The 27,935-nt window shown below is 57.8% G+C and overlaps 1 protein-coding gene across 1 annotated transcript; it reads left to right on the top strand.

The window, feature by feature from the left end:
- The first annotated feature begins 1,040 nt into the window (after positions 1–1,040).
- On the top strand, positions 1,041–21,643 carry EHD1 (EH domain containing 1). The gene is made up of 5 exons (XM_040256236.1): positions 1,041–1,746; positions 5,257–5,354; positions 16,192–16,604; positions 19,062–19,226; positions 19,684–21,643. Exons 1-5 carry the CDS (start codon positions 1,343–1,345, stop codon positions 20,206–20,208), a joined length of 1,605 nt encoding a protein of 534 aa, XP_040112170.1. The 5' UTR covers positions 1,041–1,342; the 3' UTR covers positions 20,209–21,643.
- Positions 21,644–27,935: the final 6,292 nt, after the last annotated feature.

Here is a 27,935-nt window from a genome sequence, read left to right as displayed (position 1 = left end):
ATAACAATCACAGTCCCCAGAGCTCTGACATCACCCACTGAAGATTCTCACCAGCCTGGACAGCCAAGGGGACCTATGTGTGGCCCGGGATGATGGTGGGGGAATGAGCCTAACGGAAGAGCCAGGAACTGGTAAGGGGAAGAGGCACAGGTCAGAGTAAAGCATGGTATCTGGTGGTGACCCAGAGAGGAAAGCGGAAGTATTGGGGTTTTTTAATTCCCCCTGGGTTCCCACAAGATTTCACTGTTGCCCCACGTTTCCCCTCCACCCTACATAGGGAATTTCTGATTAACTTCCTCAAAACTCGAAGTGCCAGAGGGCCTAACTTCCTCTTCATCCCACTTCCCCACCCTCAGAAGCAGCCTCTTGAGGGAGACGGTCTCTTCTCCCTCACGTGTCCTGTGTCATATGTGTCCTCCACTGCTAGCGTCCAGCTCCCAATTCCTGGCCTGTGGGGAGCTCAGGTCTCTTGAGACGGCTTAGACTTTCTCCACCAGCCTCCTCCCTTCCATTTTTATTTGCCCAGTCACCACCCCGCCTTGGAGGGTCTACTCTCTCAGCTTTCTCCACTACCTCATTGCTGTCTCTCCCTCTCCCAGAGCAGACAAAAGACGAGGGGATGAGAAGGAGTGTCAGGGAAGCAGGGGCGAGAGAAGGCGGCAAGGAAGGGCAGTGCAGACAGGAGGCTCATGGCACCCGGGGTTCTCCCCTGCTTCTGGGGATTCTGAGTGGGAGGCGGAGGGCCGCCCATTGAGGGAGCTGCGGTGGGGCGCGTATTCAGGGTACTGGGGTGTCCAACTGTGAATCTCGCGGGGGAGGAAGACGTGCAGACCCTGGGACCTCCGCGCGCCGCACTCTGGCCAGTCGCCTTCGCGACCGCAGCACTTCCGCGAGCCGCCCCCACAAGGGGCGAGGCGAAACAGGTGCGGTTGCCACGGCACCCGGGCCAGGGCGGGGGGGAAGGGGCGCGCAGCGGAACTAGCGGAGCTCGCGAGATTTGCAATCGGCCAATGAGAGGCGGGGGAGGAGAGGACGTGGCGCGGAGCGCGCGGGCGGGGCTCCTCCGTCCCTCTCCCAGTTCCCCGCGACCCCGAGTGGCGGCGGCGCGCGCGTTCGAACGCGCGGCCGGACCTTATAAAGAGCGCACGGCTAGGCGCGCGTTCCACTGTGCAGAAGGGCACTCGGCCGGCCGCGCCGTGCGCCTGCGCAGTGCGGGCCGCTCCCCGCCCCCCTGCCCCACCGCCCCCTCAGCCGGCAGGCCCGGCCCAGCCTCAGCTCCGCGTCCTCGCCCGGCTCTCAGCCGCCCCTTTGCCCTGCAGCAGCCAGCCCGGCGTCCAGCAGCATGTTCAGCTGGGTCAGCAAGGATGCCCGCCGCAAGAAGGAGCCGGAGCTTTTCCAGACGGTGTCCGAGGGGCTGCGGCAGCTGTACGCGCAGAAGCTGCTGCCCCTGGAGGAGCACTACCGCTTCCACGAGTTCCACTCGCCCGCGCTGGAGGACGCCGACTTCGACAACAAGCCCATGGTGCTCCTCGTGGGCCAGTACAGCACGGGCAAGACCACCTTCATCCGGCACCTGATTGAGCAGGACTTCCCGGGGATGCGCATCGGGCCCGAGCCCACCACCGACTCTTTCATCGCGGTCATGCACGGCCCCACCGAGGGCGTGGTGCCCGGCAACGCGCTCGTCGTCGACCCGCGGCGGCCCTTCCGCAAGCTCAACGCCTTCGGCAACGCCTTCCTCAACAGGTAGCCACCCCTCGACCCGGGATGTGGGGGAGGGGGCCGCCGGGGTCCGGACCGTCCGGTGACCGCTGCCCACGCTGTTCTTTGTCCGAAACCCCCTCGAGACCCCTCAGCGACCACTCCCCGGAACTGGGTCCCCTGCCACTTTCCAAAGAAAACCCTTACCAAGGGGGTCTGCGAGTAGGTGTCGCCAGCTCCCGCGGCTCTGTCTCCCCCCGCTCCCCTCCCCCGAATTTCCCAGGTTATCGGTTTAACTCCCAACCCCCACCCTGGCAGATCCCAGACTCCTCACATCGCTCAGGTAGTCTTGGTTTCCACCTCCTTCACTAAGGCTGAGCGCACCTAATTCATTGAGACCAATTCCCTTCACCCCCTCCCTTCAAGGGTCTGTTTCTTAAGTGACCTGGAAAAATACAGTGAAACTTCTAGCCATTCACTTTGCTAGTGTGGTGTGCCTCCCTGGAGACCGGTGGTTTGTGGAGGAGGGACCGGGGAGATCTGCTGTGGCCTGCTGAGTTTGGGGCGGCCTGCAGAGGCAGCAGACAGCGGGGAGCACCAGCACTTCTTCCAGGGGCAGCTCTGAAGGGCCTGTGCTGCTTTAAAGGTTTCTGGGGTAAGGGTCTGTGTTGCCAGGCCGTGGCCCTTGGAGCCCTGGAATGAGATTTCCAGCCCCTGTAAACTCCCTAGGATGTTCCCTAACTTACTTGGGCCTCCGTCTCCCAGTTCAATGGGTAAATGAGGGTAACCCTGTAAAGGTTTAACCTTCAGGACCCTATGAATGAAATACATCAGCCTCCTCTCTCAGGAGCACTACAGCCTGGTTCACTTTTCTCGAAAGGAACTGAAGGTCCTGGCTCAATGGGGATTCTAAAATCCGCCCCCCACGCCCCAGGGGACATACCAAAAGACTTCACAAATTGTCTTCTCTGCCAAACTCCATTAGAGGAGTGACTTTACATGCCTTTCAAAGTCCCTTCTGGGGAGGGGCCTCGGAAGGAATCCCTGACTCTTGCCTTCCAGAAGGTCCCCGCCCTGTGTGATCACATTCCTTTCCAGACACTGTCCAGCCCCACAGGGTAGACCAGCTTGCCCTCAATCCCAGCCAGTGGCCAGGCCAACCTCCGTGTGCAGAGCTGACCTTTTAACTGAGAAGACAGGCGGGCTTCTGTCGTCTTTTTGCCTCTTCGGGGCATTTAAACCTGCCTTCCTGTTTCATGGCTTATGGTGTTGGTGAGTCAGGGCCAGAGTAGAGTAAAGCCCTTGGAGTGAGACTCCTGAAGAGGCAGGGTCCTCCTGGCCGGCAGCCCGCCTCGGAGAGATACTGGGGTCTGAGACCTGTACCTATAGATGGGCAGCTGGCTGACTGTCACCTGGTGGGCGCCATACAGTCTTGTGGGAAGTTTCCCTGCCAGGCTGGGAATTCTGAGCACTCTTAGGTCTGGAGAAATTTGGGAGGCTAGAAGAAGGGAGGTGTATCTCCTTCTGCTGGCCTTAGGTATCCACTGTTGATTATGAGAGCAGACCTTTTTTGTAAGGAGAAGTGGATGTATGACCTGTTTTCTGAATTTGGAGACCTAAAGTTTCAGAGCTGGAAGGGATCTTAGACATCATCTCGTTCAGGAAACCGCTGCTCAGGGAGCCCAGCCTTTGACGAGTTCACCACGGAGCAAGTTAATGTCGCGCCCTTGCAGGGCCGACTGTCTGCCTTTGTGCAGCCAGTTACCTCCTCCTGCTGCTTCTCCTTGGAAAAAAAACAAAAAACCAGCAGTCAGGAATGCTAGGTCGAAGAAAGGTACCCTGACTATCTCTGCTGGTGCCGCAGGATCCCAGAGCCATGCTTTTATTTCCTTCTGCCACCGCTTCATCGCCAGAGGGTCCCAGAATACTAACAATCTCACCGGAAGGGGCCTCTTCAGCCGAGGGTGGGGATGTGGGTTTGCGCTGGAGCCGAGGCCCAGGCTGTGTCAGCCCGTGTAGTACACCAGCGCCGCCAGCCAGCCGGGGCACACAAAGGGGGCTCTTCACTGGCTGACACAGCCTCTCCCGCACCCTTAAAGAGACTCATTGAGTCATGGACTTGACTTTGCGGCCTCTTCCCCCTGAGTGGCTGCTCTAAGACTCAAATCAGAGGCAGGGCACAGCCCGAGTACTTGTAACTGGTACTTGTAGCTTGAGATGAAATCAGCACATCCTTGTTGGTGAGAAAATGGAACGGGACGCATCTACACTGCCCGCTCCCTTTCGTGTTTTCGGCCTCACTCCCCGGGCTTTGCAGAGCACCTGATCCGTACAGATGTCAACTTACTGGCTAGGCTCTTGACAAGGCCGTTGTACGTGTATTGCTTCTCAGAGCCAGCTGAAAATCCTCCCGTTCTGGTTTTCTCTCCGCTGACTCCCTGGCAGGAGTGCCAGGTTGTGTGTTTATTTACAGCATATGTGCTCTGTTGCTGGCACGGTGAGGATGAGGCCCAAGGTTTCTTCATCCTGAGGGTCAGCTGCTTCTGCTCGGTTGTGCCTGCAGACAGCACCTCTTGCCCCCGGCCAGCCGTCCCTGGCCTGTGGGCTGCAGTCCCTTAGGGGGATGGGGCCACAGAGAGAAGCTAATCTCCTCAGATTCCTAGACAATGGGCCCTTTTCTAGAGAAGTACCTTTTCTAGAGAAGTGTTTAGAGGACTTCTCTGTGTCCAGTCAAGAATCTCTGGTATCAGATGGGACAGTCCTTCTGGGCTGTTTTGAGCTCGGTGGGAACTCGGGCACACAGAACTGAGCCCTCGCCCGCGACTCTCTGGCTTCATTCTTCCCCGATCTGCTTTGACTTTCAGAGAATTTGGTCTCTGTGCTTCCCTGCCCCACCATCCACCAGCCTGTGTGGTCCCCTGGCTGTTGCTGGCTGCCCACCGCAGTCCTTTCACCCAAGCAGCTGGGTGGAAGGGAGGGCTGGCCCCAGCAGGTATAGGAAAGGACCCTCTCTCTCGGTGTGTGGAAATTTAGCCAGGTGGTTGAAAATCTTAATATGCAATTCCAAGGTCCCGGTTGTCACTCTTTCCCTTCCTTCTGGATTTGAATGGTGCCTGAAGGTTGTGCATGCAGTTTTCGCTAACACGTCAGCAACTTGGATGTTGAACTCTCGAACTCTGGGGGGAAGAGCTCAGTGAGGAAGTGCTGATGTGGGTCAGTTGGAGCCCGCTGGTTGGATTCCCAGTTAAGACAATACGAGCAATCTGCTGGCCGCCCCAGAACCTTTTGTTTCTGGCCACATGGTATGCGGGATCTCAGTTCCCCCACCAGGGACTGAACTCGTGCCGGCAGTGGAACTGCAGCATCCTCAACACAACCGTCAGGGACTCCCGCCCCTGGAAACTTAAGACAGTAGAGAAACCTCTTCTGGGTTCCTTGCTTCTGAAAGGGAAGCCAGAGGCAGAGATGAGGGAGTTCAGAAATCACTGCTGTTTCACCCGGAGCAGCGATAGCCGAATCTTGACCGCACTCTTCCGGGCTCTTGCTCTCATGCAGGTTCATGTGCGCCCAGCTGCCCAACCCGGTCCTGGACAGCATAAGCATCATCGACACGCCGGGGATCCTGTCTGGAGAGAAGCAGCGCATCAGCAGAGGTAAGCAAGCTCTGACACAGCTCGGGGCGCCCGGTGTCGCCAGACGACTTCCATCTGATGTCAGGAACGCGGCCCAGAGGCTGCCCAGGTCTCTCCCAGCCTGAGTGAGAACCCCTTTCCCATCAGCCTTGCTATCTGCATGGCGGCTCCCTCTGCTGAGGTTATAAGCGCTGTCAGGGTAAGATGACAGCCAACTGTATGTGGTTTTCAAGCTTCCCAGCCTCTGGGGCCTTCTGGAAAGGAGGACAGGATCCTGGCTGGCTGTGAGGTCCAGGTACCCCAGTCAGCATTGCTGCTCTGAATGAGCCTCTGGTTCCCCTGGGGTTCATTCACCTTAGTTTAAAAGCTTTGCCTCCCAGAGGTGGATAAATTCCTAGCGAGTCCAGCAGGACTGTGAGAGAACAGTTTGACTTGAAAGAGGGAGCCAAAAGGACAAGCTGGCAGGGATTTGTTAAACATTTTGGGCTGTGGAAACAGGTTTAAATTTGCTTCAATACTGTTCATCAGCAGCCTCCCTGGGTGCCGCGCGTGGTGGTAAGGTTTGCATGCTGAATATTAGTGCACCAGGCCCATTTTAGCTGTGTAAACTCCTGTCTCAACTTCGCCAAGCTTTTCTAAACATCTGGTTCAGGATGTGCCTGAACTGGGTTATATTTTTGCTGCTGCCTCTTTCTGTAGAAGGGAGGGGAGCCTCGGGGTCTGAATGCTTTCTGGGAGGAGCATGGGGGCCAGCTCGGAGCAGAGCCTGCCGCTGCAAATGTAAAAGTGAAACAGGATCAGCCTCAGAGGGGGGTGAGGACAAGTGGCCAGATTTGTTTATCATTAACTAGCAGACCTCTCCTCTCTCTCCCCCTTCCCCAGCAGGCCGCCTGGCATTAGTGAGCTTCACAGCAGAAGCCAGCAGCCTGAGATTTGGGAGGCAGTGTGTCTGTAAGGGGGTGGGGGCCCTGTTTTCAGTGCTGAGAAAGCCTGCTGCTCCTTTTTTTTTTCCTGGCTTGTGGGCCCCTGTCGATATGGGATTGCATCAGAACATGCTGAAACTGCTCTCTTATCTCTCCATCTGGTTTAAACTTCTAGGTTTTCCACCCCTGATGATAGTCACACATCTAGGGGTTCAAGAGAGCAGATTTGGGGGCCTCTTTGAAAGTGGCAAGGGCCAGTTTTTTCTTTCTTATTGCTGTTATTGTTCCAACCTGGTTTTAAGAAAATGCCCGATAAACAAGGCTGTTGTCATTTGCTAAAACAAGCCTTGAGTATCTGATTAAGTTACTCTTAAAGAAGGAGACCCACAAAAGGGGATTTCTTCTCCGTCTCCTTCCAGGACTGAGCTACCCTGGGGGAACTTTCTTTGAGGCTCTGTAGAGTTCTGTCTTTAATGGCCTGGGGAATAGGCGGGGAGGGGTTTTCCTGACTGGGGGCTGTCAGGTCAGATTGGTCAGTTGATGTGAATGCATCTTTGGATAAAGGATAATAATAGCTCGTAAAAAGGGCTTCCCCAGTGCCTCTACAGTAAAGAATCCGCCTGCAGTACAGGTAGCAGCAGGAGACACAGGTTTGATTCCTGGAGGAGGGCGTGACAGCCCACTTCAGTATTCTGGCCTGGAGAACCCCATGGACAGAGGAGGCTGGCGGGCTACAGTCCATAGCGTGGCTCAAAGCTGGACATGACTAAAGTGACTTGGCACGCACGCACACATCCTCCCCAAGCACCACCTCTTAAGGTATTTAAAGAAAAGCATTTAGGGTTTTTGTGGCCCCTGTTGTCTCCTAAAAGGGAACTCGGAAACAGCAGTTTTCCACAGTGCTGTGAAGTTCCCCTACTGGGCAGTTTTTGAAACTTCAGGCAGGGGCCTTAGAGCTCAGCTGACTGAGGAGCTGGGCATGTCTGCCTCTCTATCGTTCTTTCCAGTATTTATTTACTTGGCTGTGCCGGATCCCCAGTCGCAGTGGCAGGCTCTTCAGTCTTCGCTGGGGCATGCAGTCTCCTTGTGGCATGTGAGCTCTAGTTCCCTGACCAGGGATCAAAGCCAGGCCCCCTGCATTAGGAGCACAGAGTCTTAGCCACCGGACCACCAAGGAAGTCCCGTGGGTGTCTGTCGTGCTGCACAGGGTCCCCTGGCGCTGCCTGCAGGGCGGGTTCCCTTCCCTACTCCCCTTCCCTCTGCTTCCTCACCCCATCCGTGGAAAGGTGGGCAGTGGAGTCTGGACTTGCTGGCTGCAGGACAGGCACCAAGCGGGTCCTCAGTGTGCTCTGCAGTCCAGCGGCCTGCGTGTTCCTGGGGACCAGGCCGCCCCAGCCCACCTGGTGCTCATGCACGTGGCAGATACTTGGAGGAAGACGCTGGCAGGAGACTGCTGTATTTCCCCATCATGGGCAGGAAGGAGGAGGTTGGCTTACAGATAAGTGCATCACTTTGACTGAATGCGAGCTGTTCTCCTGTGAGGGATCCAGCTGATTTTATCCAGTTTCTTTCCCTCCATAACTCTAGTGGTCTTAAAGTATTCTACTAAAAGTTTTGGGCTTCCCATGTAACACTAGTGGTAAAGAACCCACCTGCCAATGCAAGAGACTTAAGAGACATGGGTTCGATCCTTGGGTCAGGATGATCCCCTGGAGGAGGGCGTGGCAACCGACTCCAGTATTCTTGCCTGGATACTCCCACGGACAGAGGAGGCTGCGGGGCTATATTCCATGGGGTCGCACAAAGTCGGACACAACTGAAGCGACTTAGCACACACTAAAAGTTACCAAGTTGGGATTTACTGTGGGCTACGTCTGGGGTCAGCGTTTTATCAGTGGAGAAAGGTCATTGGACTGGACTTCTTAGATGTGCTGGGTGTGGCCTCCGGGGTGGTGTCCTCCAGGTGGACATGAAAGCGGTTGGCTTCCCCTTGGAGACCCCATTCCTCTGTCACCGCAAAGGTCCGTGTCCCCCGGCAGAGGGAGTCAGGGAAAGGCAGTGCATTCCAGGCTCCCCGGTGGCCACCCCTTGCTCCCGGTGCCGACAGGGTGGAAAGCAGGTGTTTCCCTCTCAGAAAGATCAGGTCCCCAGCACACATGAGTCCCAGGCAGGCGGCAGGCGTTTCTGTGGTCTGCTGACCTCATTCCCTGGAAGTCGAGCAGCCTTCTGGAGGCTACAGTTGGCGTCACTTATTGCATTTACCTCCAGTTCCCACCCTGTTGGCCTGGCCCCTCCTGACTTTTCCCTTTTCTGAACGGTGCCTAGTGTGTGCAGGAAATACTGGGTGGGGAGATAAGAGGTGGGGCCCGAGCAGGCCCGAAGCGGCCAGGACCCAGCCCAGGCCCTGCAGGAGATGCCTGAGAAGTCCTGCAGGGGAGAGTAGGGGCCTCTGGGGTCTTGGGCTGCCCCTTCACCCCTGTGCTAATCTCCTGAGTGCCTCAAGATAAAGTGCTCTCGTGTCAGCGGACAAAGGTGGCCTGTGGGGCCAGCATTCATTCTTGGGTGCTGCCCGTGTGACTGATGCAAGGCATTCCAGAGGGCACATGGGGCCCGTGGGGCTGGTGCCCGGGGCTCCCGGGCTGCTGGCTGCCCGCACAGTCAGGCAGGGCCTGGGCAGGAGCGGGTCTTCCCATGCTGGTCCTCCGTGGGCAGTGGAGGGAGGCGCTGGGTGGAAGCAGGGGCTGGGGCAGGGTGCCCCCGCCACTGTCATGGCAAGGCTGGGAGCTGAGCCATAACTTTTGTGCCTCCGTGGGAGTCAAGTCAGCAGGGACCAGTTGTTTCGAGTTGCATTAGGGGATGGAGCTCGGCCGGCCAGTGTCTGCTTTCTGCTTGACCTCTGCACTAGGAACCAGCACCGCTCACTGGCTGCAGCATCTGCCTCTGTTAGGAAGTCGCCGCTCTTCAGATGAGGAAACGGAGGCTTAGCACCATTAAGCAGCCTAAGAGGACATGGGCCAGCACGTGCTGGCTCTGGGATTCGAACCCAGCAGAGGCTTCAGTGTGCAGGAGGCCGGCACTCTAGGCTGAGGAGTTCCGAGAGCATGGCTCTGACAAGCCCTGGGCCCTGCTGTGCCGGGCTCAGCTCCCCGAATGCACAGGGTCCACTCTGTTTCTCTCCCCACTTGAGACCAGATTCCGAATCCAGAAATGGGCCTGAGCCTCAGGGCTTTGAACAGCAATGCTGAGATTTTTTTTTCTGCTCTTTTCTCCGCTCCCTATTCTCTGCCTCCAGCTAGAAATCCGCCCCCACCCCCAGCCGTCCATGGACAGCACCTGAGAGCCCTGGCTAAGGCTGGGTTCTCACTTGCTCCCTGCTAACTGTCCTGGATCCTAGGCTCTAGCTAAGCTCAGGAGCCGTCCCTGGAGCCCCCTGACCACAGGTGGCCTTTCCTGCTGCCCTCTCCTGAAAGGCCCTGGCCCCGAAAGCTCACCAGGTTTTCTGTGGCCTGTAGAACGGCTCCGTGCGCCTTGAAGCCTCGTGAGAGGCCGAGTACTGCATCCCTGCTGGGGCCCTTGGGGGTTGCTGCGCTCCCGGGAGCCGTGTCGATAGAATAGGGAACGCAGCACCAGCCTCCCGGTTCTTGTCGATGGTCACAGGAATCTGCACGTGTTAAGCTTCTGCCCTAGCGCCCACTGCCCAGTTCACAAATGTCAGCTGAATAAAAATACACTGGAAAACCCAGGGATTCCCAGACTGTGATGAGAAAGGCCTTTCTCTGAAGAACATCCCGAGGAGGCTGGAGGAGGGGAAGCACTGACTCAGCAGGGATTTCCCTTCAGACTCCAGGACCTCCTCTGGGGGCCTGGCTTCAGCACAGCCACCTCTTTAGGGCCTTCCTCTCACTCCCCCACCACCCCCACCCCCCGCCCCCTGCCCCTGTCCAGCTTTTGGCCGCTCTGCCCGCGGGGGAGTGGGCCCAGCCCATGCTGGAGCCCCACCTGTTCCCAGGCAGCTGCCTGCAAATGCTCAGTTTATATTTGGGGTACGAGGCATTCTTCACACATTAGAAGTCGTTGCCCACACAGCCGTCGGAATTTGAGCTTCTTGGGCCCAAAATACAAATCCTGTGAGTAAGAGATTGCAAACATTTACGGAGCGCTTAGGGTGGGTCAGGCACGCACTCACAGTCACAGTGAAACTTGCCACCTTCACGTTGCAGATGAAGAAATGGAAGCTCAGAGAGTAGAAGGTCCAGGCCTGACTCCAGAGTCCATCCACCCTTTCCCACCCACCCCCCCGCCCCCGTTCTTTGTTGCTTATTTCTAGGCCAGATTTATTGAGGTCTGCTACATACGATAAAAGTTTAGCCAAGGCAACAGTTGTATAGCCACTGCCGCCATGACCGAGACACAGAGTTTCCATCACCCTCAGAAAGTTCCCCGCACGCCTTTGTAGACCCTCATCTACATCCCTCGTCAGGCAACCACTGATCTTTGCCCCAAGGTTATACCTTTCCAGAAAGTCATAGGAGGAATCATACAGAAAGAAGCCTTTAGTGTCTGTATTCTTGCACTTCGCGTGTGCTTTTGAGGTTCATCCGTCTCTGAGAGTCTGCAGTTGGTTCCTTTTTGTAGCTGTTGCATCCTGGGGTGTGGATGTACCGAACTTGTCATCCATCCCCCTGTTGAAGGGCATCTGGGTTTCTGGTTTGGAGCAGTTTTGAATAAAGCTGCTGTAAACGTTCGTGCAGAGTACTAATTTTAATTTCTCAGTTCTCAAGGCATGTGGGGTCTTAGTACCCTGACCAGGGATCAAGCTGCTGCCCCGCAGTGGGAGTGCTGAGTCTTAACCCCTGGACCAGGGAGTCCCGGTTTCTCAGTCTCTTTGGGTAAAGGCCTAGCTTGGGGAGGCCCTGTTCTCCCAACCTCTGTGCCTTCCCTCAGGATCTTTAGCCCCACGGAACGCTGAACAAGTCCTCACGGTGTGTACTCTTTGCTCTTTAATCTCGCGTGTCCTCCTGCACCCCTTCCTCCCGGCCCCAGCGCTAGTTAGGCATGTGTGATGGGAGCTGTGGCAAGAAAGGCCACCGAGGCCCACGCAGCTTGAATGGCAGGAAACAAAAGTTGACTGGAGACAAACCCTCTATTGTTGCATTCTAGAAACTTCTGGAATATCTGAAGCAGCTTTCCCCCCAGCTACTGGAACTACCTGTGTTTGGAGGGTGCTGGACTGGGACAAGGCTAAATCCCAACTCTTCCCTCTTCACCTCTGTGCCAGAGGGTGGGGAGCGAGACTCTTCACTAGAAGGCAGACCTCGTCAAGAGGGAGCCAGCACCACAGGGGCAGAACCCCTGGAGCAGCTGGGACCTGCAGGAGGCTCGCTGGGGACTGGCCCAAGGCCAGAGCAGCAGGCTGGGCCTCCTGTCTACATGACCCATGTAAGATATGCATGAAAGTGACAGTCACTCAGTCGTGTCTGACTCTTCGCGACCTGACGGTCTGTCCATGGAATTCTCCAGGCAAGAATACTGGAGTGGGTTGCCATTCCCTTCTCCAGGGGATCTTCCTGACCCAGGGATCAGACCCTGATCTCCTGCACTGCAGGCACATTCTTCACTGTCTGAGCTACAGGAAGTCTGAAATATGCATAGCATATGGTTTACCATTTCAACCATATTTTAAATGCACAGGTCAGTAGCTTTAAGTACGTTCCCATTGTTGTACAAACACCACCAGCATCTATCTCCTCCATAATTTCTTCCTCTTCCCAAGGGGAAACTCTGTCCTCATTAAAGTACAACTTCCCTCCCCATCTCCAGCCCCTGGCCTCCACCATTCCACTGTCTGTCTGTGAGTTTGACTCGAGGCACTTCATACCGGTGGAATCGTCCCCCGTGACCGGCTTGTTTCACCATTTCATAATGTCTTCAAGGTCCCGGAACTTCCTGAGCCAAGCTTGTCTCTTATCAGCTCTGGCTTTTACTCACACTGCAGGCTCAGCCCTTTCTTTCCAGCTCAAACCCCCGACCGTGTGGTCTGTGTCCTTTGTGGGTGTCGGCTCCCCCATGACCGTCCCTCCTGAGATGCACGAGGCTGCCGCATGGTGTCCACACTGGTGTGTGGAGTGTGATGTCCTCCTCACTGGGCGCACGTGCCTTCCTGCTTCTGCTTGGGTTGCTGTGTGTTAGGCCCGATCCTGCCGCCAAGGCTGACCTCTAGGATGTCCCAGAGCCTGGAGGCTCACTGCCTGGGGCAGTGTTGGGGGTGGAAGGCTCCTCTCTGGACCAGTCCCTGGTCTCAGGACTTGTCACCTCCCGCTGAGCCCCTTGGGACAGAGCGCAGACTCAGTCGCTGCTCTCAGCATCCCTGATGGGGGTCGGTCCAGCCCTCAGTGCCCGTGGAGACAAACAGGCTGAGGTGTTGGGGGCTCCTGCTCTGGCCACAGCCACGTGGTAGGATGCGGTCCTCCACCTGCGATGACGTCTCTTGAGTCTGAGCATTGAGACCCTGTGCGTGACCTGTGAGCGTGCTTGGCCAGCCACCAGGTCTCTCTCACCAAAAGTGTGAGCACTTTCCGTATAAACAGGAAATTTCATTCACCTGCAAAAAAATGGGCTTCTTTGCTCTGTTGGCTCCAACTTGAGATGTCGGTGAGTAGCTGGGTTTGCAGGCAGGGCCGCGCTCGCTCTGGGTGGGGCTGGTGGACCTGGTGCCTCGTTCAGAAGCGGTTGCTGCTCCTCTCGTCTTCCTCCTGCTTTCTTCTCCTCCTCCTCTCTCCCCATCAGCTCCCCCAAACCCCCACCACTGGGGGGCTGGAAGAGTGAGGCCAAGCTGGGTGGAGTCCGGGGGTGACCTCAGCTCCCCGCATGCAGTCCTGAGTCCCAGGCCAAAGCTAACTGGGCCTCGAGCCCAGCCCATCAGGGAGCCCCTTTCCCAGCAGCTCGGTTTTGGCATCGCCACCTCCCCAGCTGTGGGACTTGGGTCGTTTGGACTTGCGGTGGTCTGAGGATGAACAGTGTGCCGAGGCGAGAAGGGGGCCCTCCATTTTTGCCGAGGGAGCAGCCCTTCAGTCCTGAGTCATCGCCTTCTCAGCACTGACCTGCTGTTCCCAGAGCCGGCCATAAAAGGCGGTGGCCTCAAGGCTGGGGCCGGCCCGCTCCCCATTCCTCCAGGGCCCTGGGGACCTTGTACTTTGGAGCCCGCAGCCTGGCGGTGGCGGGCGGGGGAGCGACCCGGCCTTTGCCCCCTGCCTTCCTACACCCTCTGAGTGCAGGGAGTCTGGTAGCCTGGCCGTTTCTTCGTCTGCACGGCCCCTGGAAGCCTGACGTCTCCACTGCCCAGGCTCAAGTTCACGTTCACAGGGGCTTTGCTGCCCTCGACCCCACCTCACTCCTACCCTGTTCAAAAACTGGAGGGGGCGGGCGGGTGGAGCCTCCCATCAGAGCATCCTGGTCCCCCACCCTGTCCTGTGGCGGGCACGGGTTGCCCTGGCCAGGCTGCGAGCAAAGTCGCCGAAAGCTGTGCATTTGGAGTTTCCCTGAAGTTTCCGTGTCTTCCCACAAGGATCAGCGCCGGCCTCTGGCCTTCGAGCCAGGCTGATGGTTTGTCGCCCTTGGTTCCTGATCAGTGATGCACCCCAGTGACCCAGAAGCTCGTTCTGGGGGGCCTCTCCCTGGCCTGAGCCTGCCCGACCCGCATTCGGTGCCGGGGCCTGTGCTAGGAGCCCATGTAGTCTGAGCTTAGGAGAAGGAATTGTAATTTGACTGTTACAGATGAAAAAAAATGTAACTCAGAAGTTAAGAACTTCGGATCACAGAGTCAGTGGCCTGAGCCAGGAGTGGACTCCAGGGCTTTCTTACTAAGGACCTGTGTTGTCTCTGCGTGTCCAGATGCAGAGGCCTGCGTGGCTGCTGCTTTGGGCGGGCAGACAACCCTGGAGCCCATTTGAACTGGGGGCCGGGCAGCCGGAATGTTTGTCTAACCAGGCACAGCTTCACCGCTGGCACGCCCCACACAGCCCGGTTTATCTTAAAGCATCCCCCGCCCCTGGGGAGTGTTCTGGCTGGAGGGGAGGCGGCCCACAAGATTGGACTCACGTTCAGCCTGGGAGGCTTGGCAGGAGGGCTCAGCCCACGCCTTACAGGAAAGCAGGGAGGATGCCCTCTCAGTGTCACCCTGAGTCACTCTGGGCCTTTTGTTGACACTTGGTCCTTTCCTTTGCTCTCCCCCTCTGCCTGCTCCTCTTCTGCTTCCTGCTGTCTAGAGAAGGCCTGTTTAAATCTCAGCCTGGTCAGGGTTGGGGAGTGTGGGTGCAGCTCTGCAGTGGAGAGGGGGCTGGGTTTTGGCCTGTTTCTGGGCAGTGTCCCAGGCCCTTCTATACAGGGGTGCTTTCTCCGGCACCTTCTCAGGGACGTGGCTGTACTCTGGGAAGGACATAGTGGTTCCTAGGAGGGCCAGCCAGCATTTGGGGTAGCCTCTGGCCAGCAGGCGAGGAACAAGGGGGCTTGCCCAGAGTCATGCAGAGAGTGGCGGCTCGAACACTGGGACCCAGGCTTCCCAAAGACTCTGGAGCCCTTGTTTCCATGGTCTTCCTACCACTCCTTAGTATGCCTAAAAGATAAGCAGAATTTTTACTTCTTTCAGGGACAGTACAGGTAGAAGCATTTTGAGGTGGCGTAATTGTAAAAATGTGTTACAATTAAACCACTATTGGAGAGACTCACAGATCCATTGGCTTCGATGAGGCACCTGATAGTTTGTGTGAAATACGATAGTGCTGTATTCCAGGCCTCGGGGAGGGAGACGAGGAAAAGGGGCTGCTGCACCTTCTCGTGGCTTGTTCATTTCTGCAGTAGAGAGGCTGGGAAATTCCGTCCGAAGCTGGGGGACCGGGAATTGAGCTGAAACCAGACGGTTCTGTCAGCAGTGCAGCCGCAGACCAACAGCCTTAATTGTTGGTGGGAAACAGCACAGAATAGAGTTGGGAACTGGGGCTCAGTCCAGCCGATTCATTTTAGAGGGGGAAGTGGTTTGCAGCACTTCATAGGTTTATAGAGCAAGGGTCAGCAAATATTTTCTCTTAGGGTCAGAGTGTTCAAAATTATTGGCTTTCCAGGCTTCGCCATCTCTGCCACAGCCAAACTGCTGTTGTAGCACAGAAACAGCCAGAGACAGTACAGGCGAGCAGGCTGTTCCAATAAAACTTTATGAAACAGGTGGAGGGCCACATCTGGCCCCTGAGCTGTAGCTTGCCAACCCCTGTTGTCGATTCCTGCAGCACACGGAGCCCAGCACAGAACCCTGGACCAGCAGCAGCTGCGGGTCTTCCTGCTCTTAACTGTGGCTGCTGTGCGGGGCGCCCAGCTGGGAGCACCCAGGTCTGTTCTCACTGCCCCGTGCTGCTTGGTCTCCTCCTGGCTTTGCCATAGTTGTACCCACTTTAGGACTTGGACTTCATGAGTTTCTTCCCATTATTTGGGCTTTTTTTTTTTTTTATTCCTTTTTTTTTTTTCCTATTCCATTATTATGGGCTTCCCTTGTGACTCAGCCGGTGAAGAATCCGCCTGCAGTGTGGGAGACCTGGGTTTGATCCTTGGGTTGGGAAGATCCCCTGGAGAAGGGAAAAGCTGCCCACTCCAGTATTCTGGCCTGGAGAATTCCATGGACTGTATAGCCCATGGGGACATGACTGAGTGACTTTCACTTTCCATTATTTGTTTGTAAAGCACCTCTTGGTGCCAGAAGCTACATGGGTGAGGGCGTTCGGGTGGTGGGTACAGAAGTAGGGGGTGCCTGACTGACCCACTGCCCCCAGGGTGCTGTGCTGTCCACAGGAGTCCCTTCTGGAAACTTAGGGTGAGAAGTGCCAGGCCAGGTCAGAGATGGGAGCCATCAGACCCCCAGGGTCCCTGACCCACACTTTCTTTTCCGACAGGGTATGACTTCGCAGCTGTCCTCGAGTGGTTCGCCGAGCGGGTGGACCGTATCATCTTGCTCTTTGACGCCCACAAGCTGGACATCTCTGACGAGTTCTCAGAGGTCATCAAGGCCCTCAAGAACCACGAGGACAAGATCCGCGTGGTGCTGAACAAGGCCGACCAGATCGAGACGCAGCAGCTGATGCGAGTCTACGGGGCCCTCATGTGGTCCCTGGGCAAGATCATCAACACCCCCGAGGTGGTCCGGGTGTACATCGGCTCCTTCTGGTCCCACCCGCTCCTCATCCCTGACAACCGCAAGCTCTTCGAGGCCGAGGAGCAGGACCTCTTCAAAGACATCCAGTCTCTGCCCCGGAACGCCGCCCTTAGGAAGCTCAACGACCTAATCAAGCGGGCGCGGCTGGCCAAGGTAGACCCAGGGGGGCGGCCGTGGGCCAGGGCGCTCTGGGGTGGCCGCTCAGGCCCCTGGGACTGGATGCCCCAGACCCAGCCCTGCACTCACTGGCCACACTGTGCCATGTCTCGTCTGAATCTGTCCTCTTGTGCACCTGTGGGTGCAACCTCTTCCTCACTGAGATTCTTTTTAACACATAAACATCAAAACAAGAAGATGCCACTCTACCGAGGGGCGGCCTGGGGAGCCGCTTGAGGCCTCATCAGCTGACCCCCCAGGCCTGCTAAGCACTGAGTGCCTGCAGCACGTGCCAGGTGCCGGGGAGGCAGTGGGAACTGCCCCGTTCCCAGCCCCCAGCATTTGTCCACCGCACAGGGGAGAGCAGAGGACGAAAAGAGAGCACAGTTTATTTGTATCGTCTTGGTTGCTACGGAAGCAGGTGGCTGGGGAGCTGTCCTGAGGAGGGTGGACCAGACTGGGGGGACCTGGGCGGGAAGTGATGCTTCAGCTGGAACAGGAGGTAATTCGTGGAGAACTGGGGTGTAGGCCTGCAGGCCCAGGGAGGCCACTGGGTGGCCTCCGCCCCAGAGGCCTTGCAAACCACCCGTACCCTCCACGGAAGCTCAGGGCCTGCTGGCACCTGCACACAGCATCTGAATTGCTCGAGTTTGGAGCCTCAGTGCCTCGCTGAGCACTGCACTAAGCCTCCGGGGTCTGGGAAGAGAAGGTTAATGCTGCCAGTGGACCCTTCAGACCTCAAGGAGCAAAGCATGTTCCCTGTGTGTCTGTGCTCACACACTCAGTCGTGTCCAACTCTTAGCGACCCCATGGACTGTTGCCCCCTATGCTCCTCTGTCCGTGGAATTTCCTAGGCAAGAAGACTAGAATAGGTTACCGTTTCCTTCTCCAGGGGATCCTCCCACCCCAGGGATGGAAACCATGTCTCTTGAGTCTCCTGCTTTGGCAGGCGGACTCTTTACCATGGGATCAATGGCCTGTCCCCTTAGGACATATGATTTTAAATAATGCACATCACGAGCATCTCCAGGAGCAGGCCCTGTCCTGGGAGAGCTGGGCAGACCCCCAGGCAGTGCTCCTGCCCCCGTGGAGCCAATTGCCTGTGTGTAGCCCAGAGGCTTTGGGGCTCTGTTGTGGGCCAAACACAGTGACTCAGGGCACCCACTGTCTTGAGGCCTGAATTCAGGTAGCTCTGAGTACTCCCTGTCCCAGATAATGGGCAGTGACCCATCATCATTCACCCCTTAGTGTGTCTCCACCCTGGTTACCCAGAGTGCCCCAGGACCAGTAGACTGGAGCTTGCTAGAAGCATAGGTTTCTAGGCCCCACCTCTGCCCTACTGAACCGGAATCTGCATTTGGACACAGTCTCCTGTGGCCTACTGTATGCTTAGTAAAGAGGGAGAACCCCGCCCTGGAGGACTCGGGGCTGGGCTAGGAGAACCCCGCCCTGCAGAACTCGGGGCTGGGCTAGGAGAACCCCGCCCTGCAGAACTCGGGGCTGCTCGGTTCTCTAGCTGTCTCACTTCTGGAACCTTCCTGATGGTGAGCTGGTTCTGAGAAAGGAACCCATTAGAACATCCACGTAAGTGGCTCCTGGCCTCAAGGGACAAGTGGTGTCCTGAGCTGAGGAAGAGAGTGGTGAATGGAGGGGGTTGCTGGCCTCCTGTTTCCAGTCCAACTTCTGCTTGGTTGCAGGAAAGGACCACGCCACCCCCCCCACCCCGCCCCGTCCCCCGCCCCAGCCTGCCATCCAGCCCTACTCATGGCAGGGTTCTCGCTCAGCCTCAGGACAGAACAAGGGGCAGGCTTTGGGCCCCTGCCCATTCATCTGCAGAGATGGTGTGTAATGGCGCAGCCCTCGGGCACGTTGAGTCACCCTGCCTGGAAAGCCCCAGCCTCTCCAGTCTCGTCCTGCACCTGCTGTTGTGAGACCGTTTCCTTTTCCTGGACTGAGTCGCTCAGTCTCTGCCAGCCTGTAACGAGCAAAGCTGTGACTCTGACCCTGTGACCAACCTCTTGCCCTCGGGCAGTTCTCAGCCAGGTTTCAACCCTGCAGGGAAGACAGGGTCAGGCTGGTGGAGGGGTTTTTCGGGCTGGAGTTGGCAGGTCTGGGAGAAGAGGGCGTGAGGCTGGCTTGTTGCAGCCCTCCTAGCTGGACGCTGCTTGGCAAGGCCATGGGATTGGAGGGCTGTGCTCTCCACAGGCTGCTAGCGTTACCGCCCACTGTAGGAAAGGGAAGGGTGTACCACCCTAATTGGCAGGATGTATGTTAGATATACCTAACTAAGGTACTGAGTTTAGAATAAAGCCTGAAACATCTGGGAATATCCTTGTGGGAGTTGTCTAATCCTTAGTCAGAGGCAGTCCGGATGATCATGCATAACTTGATCAGGTCACACCCTGAGAAGGTGTTCTGGAAGCACCTAACTCCGCCCTCTCCCTGTCTTCACAGGTCCACGCGTACATCATCAGCTCCCTCAAGAAGGAGATGCCCAATGTCTTCGGGAAGGAGAGCAAGAAGAAAGAGCTGGTGAACAACCTGGGCGAGATCTACCAGAAGATTGAGCGGGAGCATCAGATCTCCCCTGGCGACTTCCCCAACCTCCGCAAGATGCAGGTACAGCTGCCCCCTGTGCCCTGGGAGCGGGCTGGTGGGGATTGGAATACGGACGGCTCGGGGCACCGGGGCAGTGATTCTGGAGGGAACCCCGGCTCCATGGGGTGGGGCCTCCCAAAGTGGAAGCAGCACCCCACTCAATCGGAAGCTGACCCGGGGAGAGGTGGACCCGGGCCGTGACACCTTGCAGGGGAATGTGGTGACTCACCCAGAGGGGTAGGGAGAGGGCGAGGCCGTGCCAGGCACCCCAGCCTCCTCCCAGTTAATTCTTGCCTCAGTCCTGCTAGGAGGGGACTGTTTTTACCTCCGACTTAAGAGATGGGAGAGCCAAGGTTGAAGTGGTTAGGGCCGTGAGATGGAGCCAGCTCTTTTTCCTCGGGAACCCTTTGCTGCACCTGCAGCACCAGCGCCCAGGAGGGCCTGACCCAGGCCTGTCTGCCCTCCCCTGCCCCTACAGGAGCTCCTGCAGACCCAGGACTTCAGCAAATTCCAGGCCCTGAAGCCCAAGCTGCTGGACACAGTGGACGACATGCTAGCCAACGACATCGCCCGACTGATGGTGATGGTGCGCCAGGAGGAGTCCCTGATGCCCGCCCAGGTCGTGAAGGGCGGTGCCTTCGACGGCACCATGAATGGGCCCTTCGGGCACGGCTATGGCGAGGGGGCCGGTGAGGGCATTGACGATGTCGAGTGGGTGGTGGGCAAGGACAAGCCCACCTACGACGAGATCTTCTACACGCTGTCGCCTGTCAACGGCAAGATCACGGGTGCCAACGCCAAGAAGGAGATGGTAAAGTCCAAGCTCCCCAACACGGTGCTGGGGAAGATCTGGAAGCTGGCCGACGTGGACCGGGATGGGCTGCTGGACGACGAGGAGTTCGCCCTGGCCAACCACCTCATCAAAGTCAAGCTGGAGGGCCACGAGCTGCCCGCTGACCTGCCGCCACACCTGGTCCCGCCCTCCAAGCGGAGGCACGAGTGACGCCCCGCTGCCGGACTCCAGCACCCAGTGCCCAGCAAGACAGGAGACTGGGGGGCCCCGCGGTTCCCAGACCATAAAGGCTGAGCGCTGCTTCCTCAGCTCACAAAGGAAAAGCACCATCTTTCTCTTAAGGCTGCTCCTGGGGAGGCAGGGGTGACACTCACATGTGAATGATGGAATTTTGTGCATAAGAACTATGGATATTTTTAATATATAACGTTAGAGGCAGCGTTCTTTCTTGCCTCCTCCTCCGTCTGGCAGCCCCGTGCACGCAGGGCCTCTGTCCTCCCGTCCTCACCTCCCGAGGCGGGTAGTCAGCCTGGCTTGCCCCTCCTGCAGCCACGGCCTCTGCAGACAGGGATGCAGGGTCCCCGTTTTTTTAGGCTGAGTCGCTCCGTCAGGCCAGTGGCCCCCTCCCCGCCCAGCCCGGCCTCCGCCGCCGCTCACGGATTCAGGTGGTTCTGTGCCTCCCTCCTTCCCTTCCCGAGGCGCCCTGGCCACAGGCCCTGCCCTTGCTCCCGCATCCCCCTGACATGGCGTCACAGAAGCCAGGCTCGGCTGCCCTTTTTGTGGGGAGTCCAGGGGCTCAGGGGGCATGGGGTGGAGAATGTTTTCCAGAGAAATACGTAAGCTAGCTTTTCTTCTATAAGTAACCCCTTTCATATTTGACTGAATTTTCCAGTAACTTCCCGGCCACTTGTTCAGAAGCTGTGAGTTTGTCTCCTTCCCCACACCCCACTCAGGAGCCGTGGGAGGTGGGGTGTGTGTGGAGCACACCCCACTGGGGACCCCAGAGGCAGCGTTCCCTGCTTCACCCTCTCACTTCCCTGGAACATTCTGGCACACCTCCCTGCCCCACTTTGGTGGGCAGCGGGTCCTCAGGAACCTAGTGGGGCTCGGTGCTCCAGCCTGGGTCTGATCTGGCGTCCAGACAGAGACCAGGGACAGTCCAGCCCCTACCCTCTCCCACCTGCCTTCCTCCTGAGGGGAGCTCCACTTGGACGCCCTTAGAATGGCACCCCCTAGGCCGAGTAGCCAGAAACCCGAGCCCACTGGGGCCAGTGGACATTCCTGCGGGCCAGCGGATGGCCTCCAGGGCTGTGATCGCAGAGCCCCTGAGGTGAGGGCAGCCAGCTTCCCACCGGCACACCCTCAGGGGTCTCAGGGACTCCTTCACTCCGACCTCTGACCCGGCCCACCCTCCCAGTGCTGCTCTCTAGGCCCCCACTGGGTCCGCGTCCCCAGGAACTGGCCTCATTACTTGTAGTGGGCCTTGGCCCCCACCCCACACAGTATCAGGAGGATGGGGGCGGATGCCTCGTCGGGAATTCACTGTTGAAGTTTCAGTGGCTTAACCACGCTTGCCCGTGGAGAGAAAAAGCAACTGAAGACACAGCTTTTTTTCTTGCATTAAAAAATGTTAAATTGTGCTGAAGCTGGCTTCTGGCTCTGAGATGTCTCTTCCCAGGGTCTGCCCCCAGAGTGCCTGCCAGGATGCTGGCAGAACAGCCAGGGGCTGGGGGCCAAGATACCAGCAGAGACAGACTGGCAAGCCCAGTAGGGTCAGGCCTGCAAATGGGCCAACAATCCCCTTTCCTTGTGCTCAGTGGGGGCTGAGCAGGAATCATTTATTTGGGGGAAGGATGGGGTGAAGAGGTTGGGAGAGCCTCTGATGACTGGGGACTAGGCTTCCCCCACCCCCAGGGGTTGGGGGAGCAGGTGCCCCCCCCCCCAACCATGATCTTCACCACATCACCTCCAACCGGGGGCTCCGCCCTAGCCGTGGACAGACAGGTGGGTGGCCACGGGCACCTGGAGGGGGCAAGCAGACATGGAACACTGGCCTCTGTGCTGGCCCCAGGGTGGTTTAGAGACAGGGAAGGCAGTACTTTGAGGGCAGACCTAGCAGATAACACCAGCAACACAACTACAAAGGGTGGAGCCAGCCAGCGTCACAGATGGGGGACTGTTTGTACCCGCAGAGGGGAGGGTGACAAATTGGAGCTGACGCTGAGGAAGTGCAGATTTGAGGTGCAATTGAGGTGGAATCCGCTCCAGGCACATTTGTGGCAAGAGGCAGGATTTGAGCAGGTGCCTGTGGGTTTTGAGGGCCAGGCTGAGTGCTCCACTCAGAGGGTTGACCCTGAACCTCCTGACCTGGAAGGTCAACATGCTCTGCATTTGACAGCCAAGAACCTGAGACTCAGGGGAGGTTGAAGAGCAAGAGTGGTGGGTCTGCCCAGCTCCAAGAGCACGCACACCACCGAGTTTCCGATAGAAAATAAGAGGAAAAGCAACGCTGACATGTCACTGCATCCCCCAAAGCCTGCAGCAGTGGGCTCAGGCTTGAGAAACCCAATTTGAAGATTAAACGTCACTCAGGCCTGGGATCCTGAAAGCTTCAGCCCCTTGGTTTCTAGTCACGTGAGAGGCGGAGATGCTCATCCAAGCTACCAAAGCACAAAAATCAGGACTGACAGGTTCTCTTGTTCCTTGAGTGTGAGACTTGCTGTCTGGCCTGCTCCGCCCCTTCACCTCCGGCCTCCTGGGGGCTTCCGACCTTGCATATCCAAGCATGGGAGTGCTGATCTGAGGCTTGACCAGGGGCCGAGGGCAGCCCCCGAATTCACGCCTTGGTTTGGGTTTTACAGGTTGTGGGGGAGTCCTCTCCCGGCCATGATGGGGTTCAGGAAGGCCAATGGGTGTGGACTTTGCCTCCTCCCTGGCTCCCTCCTGGGTAAAAGGCTACCTCTTCAGAGGCTGGACTGGGGTCAGGTTAGGGTTACAGCTGCCTCCTAGCACTCCTGGAGTCAGAAACTTTTGGGCCAGACTGCCCACATGATAGATCACAGGGCGCCAGAGAGGAAGGGAGTCCACCCATTGCCTCCTCGGGGCCCCACACAGCAGCTCTGTTTTATACCTGGAGGTTCCATGTGAGAGCAATCAACAATTTTTCTGCTCCTTAATAAATGATTAACCATGAATCCCACCCAGTGCCCACCTCTTACCTCACAGGGACTGGTCTGAGGATGTGCCCAAGGCCACCCTTGAGACTGAGAGGATTAGGCAGCCCACCCAGCACCTTAGGGCACACAGAAAGTGAAGTTGCTCAGTCCGACTCTTTGCGACTCCATGGACTGTAGCCTACCAGGCTCCTCCATCCATGGGATTTTCCAGGCAATATTACTGGAGTGGGGTGCCATTCCCTTCTCCAGGGGATCTTCTCGACCCAGGGACTGAACCTAGGTCTCCTTCGTTGCAGACAATCGCTTTACCCTCTGAGCCATCAGGGAAGTCCTTTGAATAGGCAGGAGTTCAGATCCCAGCTCTGCCACTTGCTGGGGCTCATCTGTCCTGTCCCAAGTCTTGTTTCTGCAGGCACTCAAGGCAGTGACCCCTGCTTCCCAGAGGCAGGGCCCATGGATACCTAACTTGAGTGGCTGCCTTTGCTGAGCACCTCAGGGAGGCTGATGAGGGTGGGAGTGAGGGTGCAAGGAGCCCAACACCACACCCAATTCCCAGAACAAAGCAGGCAGGACCCACCCTTCCCTGAAGCAGCTCCCAGACTCGGTGGCGTCCAAGGGCCAGAGCGGGTGGTGGCCGAGGGGGCTTGGGCCTGGCTTCCTGTGCGCCCAGAAGGATTGATAATTAGAAAGCCACATGGGGCTGCAGCTGCTGTGGCTGAGGGGCGTGGGAACCCCTGTGGCGTGTAGGAGCAGCACAGAGAAGGTTTTCGGAAGAAAAGCCAGGATGATGAAATCACCATATGTCCACCCATTTGGAGCGTGGACGTTTCAAAGGATACACCCCTGTTGTGCTGGGGTGGGCGGGGGAGTGGGCCTGTGAGGCTGCCAAGGACTCGCTTGTGGACTGGGGACCCTCAACCCTACTGTCTGCATCAGCCCCTTCCTCCAAGGCACCCTAGCAAACACACTTTTTTTTCGAGGGGGGCGTCGGGGGCGGGGTGGTGCGTGGAGGCTTGTGGGATCTTAGTTCTGCGACCAGGGATTGAACTTGTGCCATCGGCAGTGAAAGCCCAGAGTCCTAACCACTGGACCACCAGGAATACACACATTTAAGTAAAACTCAAGAGTTCTGAGCAGCTCTGAAAACTACATGAGCTCCCAACCCTCCAAACACGTTTGTCCTAGAGAGACAAGCCCCAGCCGCCACTGGAGGGCGCTCCCAGTACCACTGGCCGCCTACACCTGAGCTGGAGCGGTTCTCTGTAGTGCACAGACACAGCAATCACTCAACAGTAGGCAGGGCTACAGGATCCCAAGGCTGCCCTTCTTGTTCTCTGGCTCCTGGGCCAGGAGAGGGCGCTGCACTTCCGGCGCGGCCAAGGGCAGGGGTAGCTTGCCATTCTAGTTACCTGCAGGGCATCTGCTGAGAGGCGCTTCTAGGGGTAGGGCTGGGAGAGGCTCATCTCAGTCACCAAGCTGGACCTTGGCCTTGGGAAAAAGGGTGCCACAGATCAGGGTCGGGAGGCCTAAAAAGTGGGTGCGGATGTGAGCCGGGAGCCTGCCTTGTGTCTGGGCCCCTCCCCTTGTGTCTGGGCTATGTTCTGTGGGCGTCAGAAAACCAGGGTTCCCTGCCACTCGTTTGCACTGGGCTCTGTCTTCATCCTCTTGGGGGCCTCCCTTATCCGAACTGTCCCTTCTGCCAGGCCTAGGTCATTAAACTGACAGTTTCCTTTTCTAACCATCTAAGACCCTTCTCAGAAGCCTACACTCATCAAGTCCAGCACAGGCTGGACTTTCCTGCCCTCTGTCCCCAGAGTCTGAGTGCCACACACTGCCCTTCTGCTGCCAGGCACTGGCCTAGGCCTGGAATCCAAGGAAGGAGCGCCAGCCAACACTCATCTCCCCAGCCTCAAGGTAGCCATCTGTTAATGAGGGAGGACACTGTTAACTCCCTCCTTCTGGCAGGGCCCTAGTGAAGATAACAGATCACATTCACTTTGAACTACTAAGAAGCACCACAGGAATGCAAGGGCTGCTGCCCCCAGGGCTGAGTGAGAGCTAATGCCAGCACTCCAATGCCAAGGGCACTCAGAGGGGAGAGAGGTTATGTGGGGAACAGTTGGCCCTGCAGGAGGCAGTGACCAGAGTATCGGAAATGGCAGAGCTCTCCTGCTCAGACTCCCTCCTCTGTGGAGCACCCACCTGCTGGTCCAGGGTCCTTGCCACACACAAGGTCAGAGAACAGATCTGCTGGGCAAAGTGGGCCCACGTGCCAGAGCTGTTTCTGTTTGTCGAGGCCAGAAGAGGGGTTCAGACACAGAATGAGTCCTGAGGGGCATTCTGGCCTTACAACTGCAAAGGAATGGACAGAGTCAGACCTGACCCCCTTTCATGGACAAGGAAACTGAAGCTTGAAACAAGGATGTGACAAAAAAGCGAATACAGGACCAAACAGAATCATGTACCTGATGGGCGGGGAGTCCCCAGTGCCAGTCCCCATGAAGACCCCAGCAGAACTCAGTTTTTGCTGTCTGGGGCTCAGTTTTTCCCTCTCCTGTACTGTGGGGATGGAGTCTGAAGTGCTGGGGGATGGACTTGTTTGAGAACTTGGCTTTCGGAGAGGCTAAAGGTCATAGAGTGAGCTAGACCCAGAGGCCTCACCTCACGCTGGCCCTTGAGTGCTGACCCCTGGGGGCCATAGTGGAGGTATGGGGATCAAGGTGTCCAAAAGGGGTCAGAGGAGGAATGGCCCATCTTCCACCTAGGACCCTTGCCCTGTCTGTGTCTTCAGTTCAGTTCAGTCGCTCAGTCGTGTCCGACTCTTTGCGACCCCATGGACTGCAGAACGCCAGGCTTCCCTGCCTATCACCAACTCCCGGAGCTTACTCAAACTCATGTCCATCGGGTTGGTGATGCCATTGTCCCCTTCTCCCACCTTCAATCTTTCCCAGCATCATGTCTTACTCCCCAGGAAATGGAACTTGGTCCTGTCTGAGTACCAGGCCCTCCTCTGGTCTCTGGCTCCCCCCTGTGGCTACAGAGGGTGAGAATCCCTCCTGGGAGCCCTTCCCCGGCCCAGGCCTTTAAGGAAGCCTAGCAATGGCACCCCACTCCAGTACCCTTGCCTGGAAAATCCCATGGACGGAGGAGCCTGATAGGCTGCAGTCCATGGGGTCGCTAAGAGTCCGACACGACTGAGCGACTTCACTTTCACTTTTCACTTTCATGCATTGGAGAAGGAGATGGCAACCCACTCCAGTGTTCTTGCCTGGAGAATCCCAGGGAAAGAGGAGCCTCGTGGGCTGCCGTCTCTGGGGTCGCACAGAGTCGGACATGACTGAAGCGACTTGGCAGCAGCAGCAGCAGCGGCCTGCCTTAGGTTGAGCCGTGCTCAACACGGCCTCTGATCCTTGTCCCCTGCCCCGTCCCAGGAGACACAGAGGCAATGACAGCATCCCCAGATTTGGGTTTGAATCCTGGCTTCCCTTCCCCCACCTGACTGACTTGGGAGAGACAGACCATTGCACACACCTTGGCCCTGCCCCAGGGCAGGTCTCCGAGCAGAGCAAATGGGAGACTGCGGAGAAAGCCCCCTGTGTGCTACTGGGGATGTTCAGTCCAGCTCCACAGACCTTCACAGAGCGGCTCCCCGCTCAACACGGACAAACCGAGGAGGCAGGCAAATCTCCAAAGAGATCTTTTAAAGGAAGAATTTGTTGTCTGAAGCCACTAAAATGCCCCACCCCTTGATCCCTCCTCTTGGACAGCCCCATGTCCCCATGGCGTCTAGCCCAGCCCAGCTGGAGACAGCTGGGCAGAAGTCAGAAATATCCCTGGACAGTCCGACCCTCCCCTCTCCCACCTCCTCCGGCCCAGCCTCGACCTCTCCTTGGCCCTCGTCCTCACTTTCCAGGCGGGCCGCCCAAGCTTAAAAAGCCTGTGGTGACATTACCAGGCCAGCCTCACTCCAGGATCTAGCTTCGGGGCTTCCTCACCCCTCAGTCCCTCAATTCACCTTCGTCCTTCCCAAGCCTGTGCGTCATCTCACAAATGGGTGGAAGCATCCTTGCTTCACCTACCCGTCTCCCCGGTCGGCCCGTAACGATGCAAACAAAATGAAATCAGAAACTAGCCAGTGGGGTGGGGGGTATGCTAAGAGGCCGGCATCCCAGGGAGGGAGCGGACTACAACTCCCATCCGGCTTCGGGGCCGCAGGCGTCCCCAGCCCCTCTCCCCTCGCTGAGAGGGCAGGCTCTCCGGAGAGGCTGCCCCTGCCCCCGGGGGCGAGGGGAGCTGCAGTGCCCTGGGCATCCCCCACCTAGGACAGGCGCCGGCGAGGGCCCTGGTGGGGCTGGGGCTGGGGCTGCGAGAGGACCCGGTTCCCGTCTGGGATGCGATGGGACGCCCCCCTCCGCCCCTACCCCTCTCCTTGCTCCGCCCCGCCCAGGAGTTACTCTTCGGGGCCCGCCCCCCCACTTCCTGGCCGGGAGCTGGCCCCGCCCCCGCGCGCCTCCGCCCTCCCACCTTCACCTCCAGTCCCGTCTCCCATTGGCCGGGGCACACCTGCCCGTCCGTCGGGGGGCGGGGCGGAGGGTGGGGAGCGGCGTCCAGGTGAGGGCGCGCGGGCGGCAGCGGAGGACGGTGACAGCGGGGAGGGCGGGAGGGTGGGGGGAGGACTCGCGGACCGACCCGCGGACTGATCGACGGACGGACCGACGGGCGGGCATGCGAGCGGCCCGACTCTAGCCCGGGCCCGGGGCT

This window comes from Oryx dammah, unplaced genomic scaffold (genome assembly GCF_014754425.2).
Source record: "Oryx dammah isolate SB20612 unplaced genomic scaffold, SCBI_Odam_1.1 HiC_scaffold_15, whole genome shotgun sequence".
NCBI classification, from domain to species: Eukaryota; Metazoa; Chordata; class Mammalia; order Artiodactyla; family Bovidae; genus Oryx; species Oryx dammah.
The sequence above is the reverse complement of the archived record's forward strand: the minus strand, read 5'-3'. Positions and strand labels throughout refer to the sequence as shown.